General features: G+C 45.0%; 1 protein-coding gene across 4 annotated transcripts in view; it reads right to left on the bottom strand.

The window, feature by feature from the left end:
- Slc5a1l1 (solute carrier family 5 member 1 like 1) overlaps window positions 1-16437 on the bottom strand; it is a 49475-nt gene that overhangs the window by 23231 nt on the left and 9807 nt on the right. For all 4 annotated transcript variants that reach the window (XM_006256320.5, XM_017601699.3, XM_017601697.3 and 1 more), the window contains 4 exons: window positions 10182-10286; window positions 8383-8488; window positions 6584-6664; window positions 858-1078 (listed from right to left, as the gene is read on the bottom strand). In XM_006256320.5, coding sequence (XP_006256382.1) covers window positions 858-1078; window positions 6584-6664; window positions 8383-8488; window positions 10182-10286 — 513 coding nt within the window. The remainder of the gene's footprint in view (window positions 1-857; window positions 1079-6583; window positions 6665-8382; window positions 8489-10181; window positions 10287-16437) is intronic.

Here is a 16437-nt window from a genome sequence, read left to right on the forward strand (position 1 = left end):
ATGTGTCAAGAGAATTGTACCTGCAAAAAATTTTTTCAATAATATAGATGCTTAAGCAAAGCCTGAAAAATGATTCCACCAGCTGACGTGCCACTGTGGATGGGGGAAACTTCACAATGCCCTGCACCTAGATGAAGGTTTCTAGGCAATCACTGGCTGTTGAGAAAAGGAGAATCTTTCTTCTTCAGTCCCAGCCCCGCCCTCATAGGTTATCTAATCCCAAGTGGTCAAACCCGGAGCACACATCTGTGAGCAACGCTGAAATCAGCAGACCACATGTATGTAACGATAATAATTTTTTAAAAGGTCATGAACTGGGAGGGAAGCTAGGGGACATAGGAGGAGTGGGAAGGGGAAAGGAAGAGGGGTATAAATTATGTAAATACAGTACTCACATATGAAGTTCTCAAAAAAGATTTAAGGCTTTTTGGGTTTTTTTGGTTTTTTTGTTTTGTTTTGTTTTGTTTTTTTCCGGAGCTGGGGACCGAACCCAGGGCCTTGCGCTTGCTAGGCAAGCACTCTACCACTGAGCTAAATCCCCAACCCAAAAAAGATTTAAGGCATAAAAGATACCAGTAATTTATAAAACAATAACACATGGGATTTCCATACATAGCTAAGGTCTCCAAATCACAAAAGCTAGAGAGTACTTCAAAAACATATAATCAAGGCAACACTTAGACAAGAATAAATTTCACTGTTTATATCAACTGGAAGAAAAAAAGGATTTCTTGCAGTGTTACCGAGGCAACAATTACAGATTAGGAGGTAAACTGTGAGCAAGAAGACAGCCGAGGTGGCCTGCATATGCGGGGACACTAAAGGACAGTCACTTCAGTGATCACGAATTCAGTTACCTGATCAGCACACCCATAGAACAAGGAGACGGTAGTGGCACCTAAGACGAGTCCGGGCCAGGGGACGTCTCCAGAGACACAACTTCGGAAGACATGGAAAGCATCCTCACGAGGCGTGTAGCACTCTGGCTTGGCCGTCCAGTTCCCCTGCTGGATCGTACTCGGGATGGCTTTGGAGTACTTATTCACCAGCTCCTGATACCCTCCCACTTCATAAAAGGCTTTGGAAGGAAAACAAAGAAAGAACATTATTTATCAGTCTCTTGAACAGTACCGTAGACGACACAATTGAAGATTCAACACTGGAAATAAGACCCAGTGTGACCTACTGTCTCCCGCTATAAAATGTAAGAGTAGTGTGATGGTTTGTATATGTTAGGCCCAGGGAGTGGCACTATTAGGAGGTGTGGCCTTGTTGGAGTGGGTGTGGCCTTGTTGGAGTGGGTGTGGCCTTGTTGGAGTGGGTGTGGCCTTGTTGGAGTGGGTGTGGCCTTGTTGGAGTGGGTGTGAGCTTTAAGAATTTCATCCTAGCTTCCTGGAAGCCAGTATTCTGCTAGCAGCCTGCAGATGAAGATGTGGAACTCTCAGCTCCTCCTGCACCAGGCCTGCCTGGATGCTGCCATGCTCCCACCTTGGTGATAATGGACTGAACCTCTGAACCTGTAAGCCAGCCCCAGTTAAATGTTGTCTTGATAGAGTTGCCTTGATCATGGTGTCTGTTCACAGCAGTAAGACCCTAACTAAGACAAGTAGCATACAATCAATACATCATGTTAGTGCAACATCTGGGAGATCTTCTGTCTACCTGATCCATTCATAACCCCGGATCCAGCCATGCCTGAAGTTGGTGTGCTCCTGGGATTTTTATCCATAGAGACTAAAAATGTTGATTTCACACCAGTTTTTAACTGAAATTCCATCATAAATTATCTAAGGAATCTTGGTTTTGAAATAGATTAACATTCTTTTTCCTGAGATGCTAACAAAATGTTATGAATCTTAGTTAAACTTTCCTCCCTGGCATCACAGGGTAAACTGAGGCAGGCAGTTAATGGGGGTCAGTACTGAAAGCAGCTGACGAGAGGGTTGGTCCAGATACTGACAGCCAGTAATTAGAGGAAAGAAAGGAGAATCAAACACACACACACACACACAGTCACATACACCCACACACATTCACACACTTTACTCACACACACTCAGACACACACACAGAATTCCTGAACCAAAAGACAGGCTCCAATGATTTATTTCTTCTTCTCTCAGCCCCTTTCTTACACCCCTTAAGAAAAAGCTTTTTTTTTAATTTAGGAAGAAAATTACCACATAGCCACAAGTTACACATTTTCCATAGACAGTCACCACAAAAACATATTCTTCAAAAACAGATTAAGATCATTAGACAAAAGGAAATCGCAACAGGATATTGATTACATATTTCTTATATGAAACTTCTGTCTAACTTAACAATTCTCATCTATCTTTCATTCCAAAAGCTCATGGTGACCGCAAAGCAACAACATTTTAGTCACATATTAATGAAGTTTAAGCAGGACAAGTCTGAAACAGCAAGTTGTACTTACTAAGGAGCAGGTCATCTATCTCACATCTTACTTTCAAAGTTCTTATTGGCAAGGCTGGCTAATATCTGTTTTCTGTTCTTATGCTCGTAATAGAATTGTTTGCCCTTTATTATAACCTGGTACACAGCGAAAACCTGTTACCTCATCCCTAGATCACAAGATCAAGGAACTCCAGCCTAACCTGGAATGTGTGCTTTCTTTGTTCACTTTAATTTGACCCAAGCCTACTCTTCTTGCTTCTACAATTGCGTGCTTGTAATGCACGACCACTCACTGCACTGCCTTCTCTAACGCAAGCACCTTTGCCATACTATCAAGACACCGCAAACTTTATTCTTGATTCTAACTTAAAACTTTCTATCACCTGTCCTAACTTCCTAACTTTATACCTTCTATCAACTACCCTAAACTCTCCCAAAAGTATTTAAGTCAAGCTAACTTCAAGTCAGAAATTCCATAAATCATTAATTCATCTAGACATCACTATCTCAAGAATTTTCATCTTCATATTGATCTGCAAGACATTTTGCCCAGGAAGTAATCACACCAGGCTGTAGACAGTGAGGGTTTCCTGATGTCTACTCACACCAGGCCAAATGAATGAGAAGTATGGCTGTGATGGTTTGTATATATATGCTCAGCCCAGGGAGTGGCACTATGAGGAGGTATGGGCTTGGAGTAGGTGTGGCCTTGTTGGAGTGGACATGTCACTGCGGGCTATAAATCTCTCATTCTAGCTGCCTGGAAGCCAGAACTCTGCTAGCAGCCTTCAGATAAAGATGTAGAACTCTCAGCTCCTCCTGCACTGTGTCTGCCTGGATGTTGCCATGTTGAGGATCATGGACTGAACCTTTGAGCTTGTAAGCCAGCCCCAATTAGATGTTGTCCTTATAAGGGTTGCCTTGGTGGGTTGGAGAGATGGCTCAGTGATTAAGAACACTGGTTGTGGGGTTGGGGATTTAGCTCAGTGGTAGAGCGTTTGCCTAGCAAGCGCAAGGCCCTGGGTTCGGTCCCCAGCTCTGAAAAAAAAAAAAAAAAAAAAAAAAAGAACACTGGTTGCTCTTCCAGAGGTTCTGAGTTCAATCCCCAGCAACCACATGGTGGCTCACAACCATCTGTAATGGGATCCGATGCCCTCTTCTGGTATGCCTGAAGACAGTTACAGTGTACTTATTTATAATAAATAAATCTACTAAAATATCTACTTAACTATGTTGTGTTTTATTTTGTCATGTAGACACCTGTTCCCTTGAAACAGAGTCAGTTTTTACATAATTCAGATATATCTGGAAGTTAAGATGAGTCAATGAGAGAGTCTAAAGTTAATAAAAGGCATATCATGTCATTTAGGAAAAGCAAGTTCATGTCCAATAACAAAAGGCAGAATACAAAGTTACAACAGGAGAATATCTTTATGAACATTGGATAACTTAAATACTTTTTAACAAGATGGGAGAAGAAATAGAAAGGGATACATTTGAACTCAAATTTTGAACTTTGCAAGTTACATTGTGTCTTAGACTGAGGGCTAGGGAGACGGTTCAGTGAATAAGAGCACCTCTTGGGGCTGGGGATTTAGCTCAGTGGTAGAGCGCTTGCCTAGGAAGCGCAAGGTCCTGGGTTCGGTCCCCAGCTCTGAAAAAAAGAACCAAAAAAAAAAAAAAAAAAGAGCACCTCTTGCTTGATGAGGGGTGAGAGCTACACTTGTCTGTGGGTATAAGGATGAGTATTTAGAATGTAGTTAGAAATGATACCGCTTTGAGGCAGTGGCAGTAATTAGTTCTCTAGGACCCATGGCCTCCTCAGCCACAGGGAGTGAGTGGGCTGGGTTTACGGCAGAGCCATGAGTTCTCTCCTGTTAAGAGGACTTTAAATCCAACTGGGTTTATGTTGGTTATGCCCAAGATATTAGTGTCACTACTGCATTTTGGTGTTATCTTGCCTTTCTTGTCATTGTTGTGGCCCACACACATTACAGCTAGGTAGGAGTATTGATTACTCCCCACCGCCCTCGGCAGCTTGCATAGCTCTTTCCGGTTAAGTGGAGGGCCTAACCCCAACTGATACATCTCTGAGCAGCCCCTAAACCTACACCTTAAGGAATGTCACAGGAAGATTGTAAGAGCTGAAAGACTCGAAGGTCTTCTGGAAAAATAATGTCTTCTATATACGGGAAGGAAGCTGAGCCTGTGAAATCTCAACACTTTAGTCACCTAAATGAGGCCTGTTCAATGACACCAATAGTTAGCATGCCCGCGTCGATGTGGGAAATAAGACTAATCTATTTCCTAATCCTGCTCCAGCCAGTACTTGATATTTTAAGACTTTAAGAATTTTCTTCATCTCATGGGCTGAAAGAGTTATCTCATTTCTCAGTTTCGTTTGACTTTTTAGTTTCAAAGGTCAAAGTCTTCATCCCTAGATGAAGAGCTACGGTGAGAGAGAATCAGTCTTTTTTTTTTTTTCGGAGCTGGGACCGAACCCAGGGCCTTGGGCTCGCTAGGCAAGCGCTCTACCACTGAGCTAAATCCCCAACCCCTGAGAATCATCTTCTGCAAGCCTGCTGATAGGTTATCCAGTTCTGTTCAGTCAGTCTTAAAACACATTTGCAGATGAGCAACACTCATGCATTTATAAATTTACATATGCAGACATGTAAAATTAATAATTTAAAAGTAGGGGGGTCATGAACTTGAGAGGGCACAGTGGGGGACACAGAGAGGAAGGAAATGGGATACAGTATTCACACATGAAATCTCCCCCACAAAAAAAAAACCCAAAAATTGTAAAAGTCATGTGAGGCTGTGTGACCACATCACATTTTCAAGTGTGCAGATGAGAGGATTTCTGGGCCTTTCTAGCCTAGAGCCGGGGAGTTAGAGTAGGGAATACTAGTGATAGAAAATAAAGCCGAAAGTGCTAGAGCGAAACAACAGACTCTCCTCCATTCTCTCGCCATACTCATGCACATGCGCACTTCTCCAGTCGCGCGCCATATTCGTGCACATGCGCACTCCTCCAGCCTCGCCCGACACGCATGCGCACATACCACATGGAAAATGGCGCTCAGCCTGAACAGATTCGCTTCATACCCACAGCCACTCTCATACATCAGTGGCCAAAAGGAAGTTCTGGAAAGAAATAAAGTAAGCGGGCTGGAGAGATGGCTCAGCGGTTAAGAGCACCCGACTGCTCTTCCAGAGGTCATGAGTTCAATTCCCAGCAACCACATGGTGGCTCACAACCATCTGTAAAGAGATCCGATGCCGTCTTCTGGTGTATCTGAAGACAGCTACAGTGTACTTATATATAATAAATAAAATAAATCTTAAAAAAAGAAATAAAGTAAGCATCATAAGCAAGTAGTGTGTGTGTATTGTGTAGTGTGGGTTTATGTCCCATTTGTTACAACTCAAAAGTCACTCATGATAAACAGTCTGAGCAAAGTGAGAACAAAAGGACTCTGCAAAAGGCTATCTACAGACAGCTTACAGCTCGTATTAAACAGTGGCGTGTTTAATGTCTTCTCTCTGAGGCTGCATGTATACGACAAGCACTCCTGTCGCCTCCATTCTACTGAACCCATACTGGCTACTAAATCGTTCTCACTTAGTAAATCCTTAACTCCTCGGGCTGTACTTTCTGTAAAGGACACTTTGTGTGAGCGCAGAATTTTTTGGACTGAGTGTGCGTGGTTTATTTGTGAAGCAATCATTGTGATCTGTGGGATAGCGTGGTATGCTGTGTGGCTGTGATTTGAGTGTGTAGAATAACACAGCCGGAGTGGCTCTCCTGGATCTAAGTGGGCAACCGGAAGTGGATTCCAATTGGAGACCAAGAACAACTCATGGGCTGGAGAGGGCGTGCTGGACCACAGTCCTAGGGTCCACCATCTAAACTTACCCCGGAGCGAGGTTGCCTGTGGAACTTTCGGCATGACCTTTGACCTGCTCGTGGGTTCTGATTGATTCAGTCAGTTCATCTTCATCCATAAGATGAAGCAGCTCATATCACACATAGCACGTATGCATGCCCACGCGCATACACACACACACACACACACACACACACACACACACACACACACACACACACACTCTGTGTAGCCATAGATTCAAAGATTTGGCCTCGGGGTCCGCTTACCATAACCCATTAACAAGGCTGAGCCCAAAACCATAATGCCAGCTTGTAAGGTCTCAACATAAGCCACAGTGGCCAGGCCACCTGAAGAGGAAGAAGAAAGGAAATGAAAGTCACACGCAAGTACTTCCTGCTCATAGCGAATGGTAAATTGCCTGCTCTGTGTGACCTGCCCCCACCTTTCAGATTCCTTACAGATTTACTTCTGCTGAGTCTAACTCATCCTCCCTCTCTCTCTCTCTCTCTCTCTCTCTCTCTCTCTCTCTCTCTCTCTCTCTCTCCCTTCTTCCCTCCCTCCCATAATTCGAGGGCTTTGGGGGGATTTTTTTTTCCAGTTTTGCCAACTTTGTTGAACCAATAGAACTCCTGCTAAAAGCAATGGGATAAATTCTGAAGGTATAAACATGACCCCGGTTCAGAAATCACACTTCTGTACCTACAAGTACAGTTTTTTTTTTAATGTGATAAAAGATCCGTGGGCAGTTCCTGAGTTAATTCGCCACTCGTTTGTTTCAGGTGTGCGTGTCACTAACAGTTCCTTCTTTCTGTGTTCAAATGATGTTATCCATTCCGGACAACAGCAGAACAGAGGACACATCGAAGCAGTAGAATATTTTGACTTTCTGTGTCCCAATTTTCCTTTGCTCTCCATGTTTTTTTTTAATAAATAAATAAATAAATAAATAAACTATTTTCTAATCAAATATGTACATCTCTGATCCCAGAAACTCAGTCTGGAAGCAACCATTAACATCGTCCCTGGTCTCTACCTTCCCTCAGACCCTGCCCAGTTTTTTGTTTGTTTGTTTGTTTGTTTGTTTTTTGTTTTTTTTTTTTCCGGAGCTGAGGACTGAACTCAGGGCCTTGAGCTTGCTAGGCAAGCCCTCTACCACTGAGCTAAATCCCCAACCCCAGCTAAATCCCCAACCCCCCTGCCCAGTTTTAACAACCGAAACTGTCTCCAAGCATCACCAAATATCACCAGGAAGAAAAATCCAATTTAGACTCCTTGTCACTACTGGGCAACTTACTACTTTCTAGCCCTCTGATTATCTCTCCTTGACCTCCAGTCACACCATGTAGGATAAAATGACTGTTGAGGGCTCCAACCCTAGACAGAGGCTGCATGTGTGACATTTGCCGTTTTTTTTTTTTTTTTTGGTTTTTTTTTTTTTTTTGGTTCTTTTTTTTTTTTTTTTTCCGGAGCTGGGGACCGAACCCAGGGCCTTGCGCTTCCTAGGCAAGCGCTCTACCACTGAGCTAAATCCCCAACCCCGACATTTGCCGTTTTTATATAACGTAATATTTTTATTGCTCATTTGGGAATTTCACATAATGTATCCCGATTACCCTTACTTCCCAATCTTTCTAGGCAGCCTCCCCACCACCACCGAAATATAAATAAAAATTTTTAAAGTCTATGTAAGCAACTGGAGCTGGTCAAACTTACAGAAGCCAGCCCCTGAAACAGAAGTGAGTCTCTCCCCACCCCCACTCCTATTAGTAATGGTCATTGTGAGGAGCCACTCTTCAGCCTCCTTGTCACATAGCTGACAACAGTCTGTGTGGATGCCTGAGGCCATGTTGATGTCTGTGGGCCGTGATTCTTGGGAGGTGCAGGTGCAGGACATACAGACTTAAGTAGCCCATGCTGCCTCCAGCATGTCTAAGAATTGCCTTTCTAAAAGAGCCTATCTAAAGGCTTGACCAGGTGGCCTCCTCGAGGGTTCTACCTCCTGTCCCTTCCCTAGGACTCTGCTGAGTGTTTGGGCCAGTATCGTGCATGGTTGGAGCAAGCTCACCTGTGATGGTATACACGCCGGTGATGGTCAGCACGGTCAACATTGTCTGGTAAATATCAATGTCCCAAACCATCTTTAAGAACATGGCGCCAAAGCCAATCTCCATCTGAAAGGGGCAACAAGATTAGCAGCTGGGTCTTCGTCTCCAGCATGATCGACAACCACCCCAGATCGAAATGGGCCTGGGAAGACCTAGGAAAGAGGTGGCCTCTGGGAAGCACCCCACCACCAAAAGACACCGAGAGAGGTCTGTCCAAATTCTCTGCCCTCTGGGTATAACCAGGGTTAGTACCTTCAAGGGCGTGGGTTAGCCCAAGTTGCCCAGTTAATGCAACTGCATCAGGGTGGGGATTGTGCTTAGAGAGTTGTTATACAGCTATACAGCTAAAAAAAAAAAAAAAAAAAACCATAGACTTGTGTGTGAGCGTGTGTGTGTGTGTGTGTGTGTGTATGTGTGTGTGTGTGGTGTGTGAGCATTTGTTCCAGAAGACACCAAACACCTTTTGCATTATCTTTCTAATAATTGTTTGTACCAGGTGTGTGTGTGTGTGTGTGTGTGTGTGTGTGTGTGTGTGTGTGTAAGAATACACAAAGCAAATGAAGGGACATGAGGCAGGGCCCTCAAAGAGGCCACCCGGCCAAGCCTTCAGATGGGCTCTTTAAGAAAGGCAATTCTCAGACACGGCCCCTGGAGGCAGCGTGGGCCTCGGACATCAACAGACTTTTAGTTCTCTGTACTTTTAGATGACTGCCAAATTCACTTGAACCCATATAGTTAACAAGCTCTAGGGTTAACAAACTTTTTGTACAAGACCACATGATAAATATTGTAGGCTTCGAGGGCTGTACACCACACTGCCTCTAGTTTTTACAACCCTTTGAATTAGGTGTGCAAATCAGTCTTACACCCAAGGGCTGCACGAAGCAGCCATTCATCGGATTGGCCTGCTAACTCAGTTTGTCAGCTGCTGGCTGAGATGACACTGAACTTGGGTTGCCTACGTCAGGTATAAAATGGGCACAGATGGGGCTGGAGAAATTGTTCAATGGTTAAGAGCCCTGACTGCTCTTCCAGAGGTATTGAATTCAACCCGCACGCGCGCGCGCGCACACACACACACACACACACACACACACACACACACACACACACACAAAACCACATGGTGGCTCATAACCATCTGTAATGAGATCTGAGGCCCTCTTCTGGCACGCAAGTGTACATGCAGATAGAGCACTCATATACGTAAAATAAATACATCTTTAAAAAAAATAAATAAACGGGCAGAGAATCATCCAAGGATTCATTCCCCCAAATGGCTACTAAGGCCCCACAATGCCATAGACACTCTGCCGTATTCAGAAGACGAGGACTGGCGAAGCTTAGCCTCTGTCCTCACTGAGATTGTGTTAAGTAAACACAATGTGGTAAATGTCGCTCATTTGGTTAGTGGAAACCATCTGTTCGGCATGTGCAAAACCAGGCTCAGGAGGCAGGGCAGTAACACCCCAGAAAAGGTCCCTGACCTCAGGTCACTCGAATGGAAATGGAGAAGACATTTAACAACCAAAGACACCAATAACTTACTTCCAAACGCTGGCACTGTGCTCATTATGGAGAAGATGACAGAGACTCGGAGTCGAGGCAAGGAGGTGCATCCCCGGATGGTCTCTCCACAGTTCTGCTTAGGTGACGCTCCCTCCCCGTCATTCCGCAGAGGAGGGAGGTCACCTCTGTGGAGAGGCATTCCAAGGACTTGCCCAGTGGGTCCCTTCTCTGTGTGTGCATGAGGACTCACCGAGATCCTGCTGAGGATATAGACGATTAAGAAGACGAAAGAAAAGAACAGCTGGATCCGGACGCTGCCGAACCTCTTCTTCAGGTATTCTGGTAACGTCACCACCTGCAAAGGCAACAGAGCAAGTCACTGTCGAAGGGATGAGTGGTCAGAGGCAGGTCACGGGCTGGCCTTGGCTCACAGCGTTTATGTCACAGAGATGCCACCAAACGATGGAGGCAGCTAGGGCGTACAAGATGGGCTCGCTGCCTTTGGCGCCAGTCTAGGTATGAACAAGAAGGGAGGAGAGAGGAGAGACAGCATTGCTTTGTACTGTCTGGTTTTGTGTGTCAACCTGATACAGACTGAACTCATAAGGGAGGGAGGAGCCTCCGTTAAGGAAATGACTCCATGAGACCCAGCTGTAAGGCATTTTCTCAATTAGTGATCAAGCAGGGAGGGCCCAACCCTTTGTGCGTAGGGGACGTCCCTGAAATAGTGGTTCTGGTTTCTATAAGAAAGCGGGCTGAACAAGCCACGGGGGAGCAAGCCGGTAAGCAGCACCCCTCCATGGCCTCTGCATCAGCTCCTGCCTCCATGTTCCTGCCCTGTGTGAGTTCCTGTCCTGACTTCCTTCGATGATGAACAGCAATGTGGGAGTGTGAGCTGAATAAACCCTCTCCTCCCCTACTTGCTTCTTGGTCGTGATGTTTGTGCAGGGATAAATTGTGGAAAGAAACCCAGCAAGTTGAAAACGTGCAATAATGATAAATTACCCATTACAGAACAAAAGGGAGTGCTTTGTCACGCTTAGCTGGTGGAAGGTAGAACCGTGACAGTGCAGGCAGTCCTCAGTCGCCTCTGTGTGAACACTCAGGTCAGATGGTGTCCCTTACATCATCCTGGATGTGTGACCCACAAGCACAGGGGCCATGTCCTCAGTGATCACAATGCCACTTGACCTCAACAGCTCCTAGCTCAAGAGAAGTGAATCAGGAAGAGGATATTGCCTCTCTTTGCCCTGGGGCTAGCTTCTGTGCTCTTGTCTACCTTGTCTATTGTGAGCTCCAACTCAAACTCCACCTGTGTGGTGGTTTGAATACACTTGGCCCAGGGAGTGGCACAATTCGGAGGTGTGGCCTTGGTGGAGGAAGTGTATCACTTTGGGGGTGGTCTTTGAGACCCTTCTCCTAGCTGCCTGGAAGTCAGTCTTCTTCTGGTCACCTTTGGAACGAGATGTAGAACTCTCAGCCCCTTCTACACAATGCCTGCCTGGATGCTGCCATGCTTCCTGCCTTGGTGATAATGGATTGAATCTCTAAACCTGTAAGCCAATCCCAATTAAATGCTGCCCTTTGTAAGAGTTGTCTTGGTCATGGTGTCTCCTCACGGCAATGAAACCCTAACTAAGTCAATCAGCTTCAAAAGTTCTCATCTGAGGTCCTCACAGGGCCTGGAGACCTTTGTCTAAGCTGGCGTAGGCTTCATTCTCTTAGCCTTTCTTTGACCCTGTGTCATACTCTGCCACATGACAATCATTCTCCCAGTAAGGTTCCAGAAATCCTCATGCTGTTTCTAAGTTGATTTCTTGGGCTCCCATAACAAGAGAGAATGGTTTAGGGCAGTGGTCCTCAACCTTCCTAATTCTGAGACCCTTTAATACAGTTCCTTGTGGTGACCCCCCCCAACCATGAAATTATTTTCGTTGCTACCTCATAATTGTAATTTTTCCACTGTTATGAATCATAATGGAAATGTCTGTGTTTTCCAGTGGTCTTAGGTGACCCCTGTGAAAGGGTCATTTGACACACACACACACACACACACACACACACAAACACACCCGCCAAGGGTTGTGACCCACAGGTTGCGCTGGCTTAGGTGGCTTAAACAACAGATTAACTATTGTCCCTCATGCTGTGTGGAGCTACAGTGATCTGGTATTGCCACAGGCGTATGTCACAGCAGGCACTTCAGCTTGTCTCTTAGCCATCCCAGTGTACGCTGCAGACATTTTATGAAGTTTTGGCATCTTTAAAAGTGATCTTTCCAATACCCTTGGGAGGGAATAGGGAGGCAAAGTTTAGAGCAGAGACTGAAGGAACACCCATTCAGAGCCTGCCCCACATGTGGCCCATACATATACAGCCATCCAATTAGACAAGATGGATGAAGCAAAGAAGTGCAGGCCGACGGGAGCCGGATGTAGATCTCTCCTGAGAGACACAGCCAGAATACAGCAAATACAGAGGCGAATGCCAGCAGCAAACCACTGAACCGAGAACAGGACCCTCATTGAAGGAATCAGAGAAAGGACTGGAAGAGCTTGAAGGGGCTTGAGACCCCATATGAACAACAATACCAAGCAACCAGAGCTTCCAGGGACTAAGCCACTACCTAAAGACTATACATGGACTGACCCTCGACTCTGACCTCATAGGTAGCAATGAATATCCTAGTAAGAGCACCAGTGGAAGGGGAAGCCCTGGGTCCTGCCAAGACTGAACCCCCAGTGAACTAGACTGGTGGGGGGAGGGCGGCAATGGGGGGAGGATGGGGAGGGGAACACCCATGTAGAAGGGGAGGGGGAAGGGTTAGGGGGATGTTGGCCTGGAAACCGGGAAAGGTAATAACAATTGAAATGTAAATAAGAAATATTCAATTTAATAAAGATGGAGGGGGAAAAAAGTGATCTTTCCAGTGGCTGGAGAGATGGCTCAGTGGTAGAGAACACCCATTGTCCTTACAGAGGACTTGGGTCTGGTTCTCGTCACCAACACGGCTCACGGCCATCTGTGAATCAAGTTCCAGGGAACCAACGCCTTTTTCTAGCCTCTCCGGGCACCAGGCATGCATACGGTATACCTACATCCAGGCAAAACACTCAAACGCATACAACAACAACAACAACAAAATCTGAATAAAAAATGGTTTCTAAATCTTTCTGGTTGGGAAGAGGCTGGCCTCCTCCAGGGCCGAGTTAGAGCAAGCATTGGACAGTAAGTTAACCAGGGCAGAGCCTGGCTCCTCCACCCAGCCTGTGCCCCCTGGAGACAACCGTCCCCTGCTGTATTCCTCTGAAGAGCAGGTACTAGACAACCAGAAACAGGAACCTGATGACGTTCCTCGAGTCAGGCAGTTCAAACCTGTTTACTCTTCTGTGCCTTGTCTTTCCCAACCAAGGCCTAACCCGTACCTCATTCCTGTCTGCCCACCCCCCATGACTCCGTTTCTTTTCCCAGTGGTTCCTTGTGGTAGATTGTCTCTGGGCCCCTCCTATCTCTGGGACCCGTGGGCTATCTCTATCTCTGAATGGGCTGGAGAGATGGCTCAGTGGTTAAGAGCACTGACTGCTCTTCCAGAGGTCCTGAGTTCAATTCCCAGCAACCACATGGTGGCTCACAACCATCTGTAAAGAGATCCGATGCCCTCTTCTGGTGTGTCTGAAGACAGCTACAGTGTACTTATATATAATGAATGAATAAAAAAAAGTTTTTAAAAAAAAAGAGTTAAGGAAATGGGGAAATCTCATGTTGGCAACCTGACAGCATGCCTGAATGCTCTAGAACAAAAAGAAGGAATAACAAAGGAGTAGTCAGCAAGAAATAATCAAACTCGGGGGTTAAACCAATAAAATTGAATTTTTTTAAAAAATACAAAGAATCAAAACGAAGAGTCAGTTCTCTACGAAAAATTAATAAGAGTGGCAAACGCTTAGCCAAGTTAACTAAAAGATGTAAAGAGAAAAATTGATAAAATTGCAGACGCAAAGGGTGACAGTACCACAGACACTGGGGGAATCCAGAGAATCGTAAAGACATAATTTAGAAATACATACTCCATCTAACTGGAAAACCTAAAATAAATGAATATATTTATATATCCATATATATTCATATATATGGCTTATCAACGTTAAATCAGGATCAGATAAACGACTTAAACAGACTCCAAGCCCCTAGTGAAATAAAACCAGTCATGAAAAGTCTCCCAACGCAGTGGGCCCTGTGCCTGGGCGCCAGTGAGTCAGCCCTGAGGGTATGAGGGTGGGAGAGCTGATCTTGCCTCCAGCCAATGGCAGCATTGGGTAGCCTAGCTGGTGCCGGCTGAAGGGCTCGCCCTGGTGATACAGATGCGGGAGAGCCCAGCAGGCTGACCAGCTCAGCTATCACAGATCCAGGGCTTTAAGTTGGCCCACCCTGGGGGCTGGGGATTTAGCTCAGTGGTAGAGCGCTTACCTAGGAAGCGCAAGGCCCTGGGTTCGGTCCCCAGCTCCGAAAAAAAGAACAAAAAAAAAAAAAAAAAAAAGTTGGCCCACCCTGAAATCTACATCATCTGGGACTTGTTGGAGCGTGCGAAAGGGCCGGTCCCACTGATCTAAAGCTGCAGGATCTCCAATGGATAACCCGGGGGAGTTGCTGACTTGGTCACCCTGTTTTTTTGCCTTGTAGGAATATCCTAGGGGTGGTTTCTAATTCCCCACTAGACAATAAAATCACAATGCGTAACAGTGGTGGCTATTTCCCAAAAGGCATTGCCACTCAGATAGATTCACGATTTAGCTGAAGACTTTGTAGAAAAAAAAAAAGTAAAGATATGTATGGTTTCAAAAATTAGGTTAAGGTGCTTTTTTATGATTAATTAAATCAGGTCAGGGAGTTTTGCCAGGTGCTTTGTAGCAGAAAACGTAGGGCACAAATGTGTTCTTAGTTATTAAACAAAAGCTCTGCTATGGTCAGAGAGCAAGAACAAAGTGGGCCTGTTGCAAAGAGCTGCGAGTTTCATCTGCAGGAGACAGGCTAGTGATCAAAGACAGTAACTGAGTTTCAGTCGCCACTGTTAAGAGCAGTATGCAGACTTAGGATAGATTCTTTTTCTGTCATCCCAAGGAAAGTTAAAGATCTCGGACCTAAGGTTCTCTAGCTAACTATACATTCGCTGTACTGTGAAGACAATGTAAAAATAGGTAGGTGGTAAACGCGTTAGATGAAGAATTGTGTTGAGTTAGAATAACATGATGTCTATCTCCTTTCTGGCGACTGCAAACTGCTGCCCCTCAGTATAAGAGAAAGCGATAGTTGAAAGCATCTGGCTTGGTCGAATCCTGTCACTCTGTAATAGAAAAACTGTTCTGTTAAGATGTAGATGTCTTGTGGGAAGGAACCACAGGAGAAGCTAAGTAGCCGGGCGTGGGATTCAGAATAACTTGCTTTTAAGAATGTGAAACTTGCGATCGTTATGTGTAATCGAAACTCATGATTGAGAAGTGATTGTAATGTGGGTTTTTTTTTCCCCTGCATGAGAGATTTCATCTAGGTATATAAGGACTAAGGGAAAAACTAAAGGGGTTGGAGCCTTGCTTCATCCACCGAGTGTGTGTGTGAATGTGTGCCCGCTTTACACCACCCTACATCTCCTCCCTGGACAGCTGAACTCACTGACAAAGCTGACCTCTGACAGACCTTATACCAGACCAATGACTCACTGCAATGAACATTTTGCAAGGGAAGATGCAATTGGCTCCGGGTGTTTCCCTTTCCAGCACAGTAATGTCTGCATTATAACCACCTTTTTATTACCATAACCAATACCGTAGGTATTTATTTTGGTTCATGATCCATGGCCAGTTGGACGATTTGCTTTGACCCCTGTGGTAGCATCATAGCAAAAGAGTGTACTAGAGGAAGCTATTCGCTTCCATGGACAGAATTTTAAAAGGGAGGATTGGATTGGGGCCCTAACATCCCATCCAAGGTCAATGACTAGAAGACTCCCCACCCTGCATCTCTAAAGCTTTTACCACCTCCCAGTAGCATCATGGTATGGAGACTAAACCTTTAATAGGCCTCTAAAGGATACTTATCTAAATCACAACAGTGTGTTTATCCCTGAATTGATAGAATATGGTTTTGTTGATGCTTTCTAATGAATGTCAACATTTAGTCAAGACAACGCCTTCACTAGTCTTACACCTTTGACTTTAGAACAAGTATGTCAAGTTTCTCACAGAGCCCCGCTTGCCTCTTGTATGGAATTTTATCCTGTGAATCAGCCAGATGGAAAGAAATAGCATTTTCGGTCACTAAGTCTTCTAGTCCTTTCGCTTCTTCACGCCTTATTTTTTATAATGTCTTGAGATATTTTCCTTAAAAGATGAGTTCCTGAGTAAACAGATAGTTGTGCCTGTCGACCCAAGACATTTCAGGTATCTGCAGATTTAGGGCAGTGTGTCCCAGGATCAAAAGACTGACCAAGTGTAATGTATCCTTCATGACAT

This window comes from Rattus norvegicus, chromosome 20, assembly GCF_036323735.1.
Source record: "Rattus norvegicus strain BN/NHsdMcwi chromosome 20, GRCr8, whole genome shotgun sequence".
NCBI lineage: Eukaryota > Metazoa > Chordata > Mammalia > Rodentia > Muridae > Rattus > Rattus norvegicus.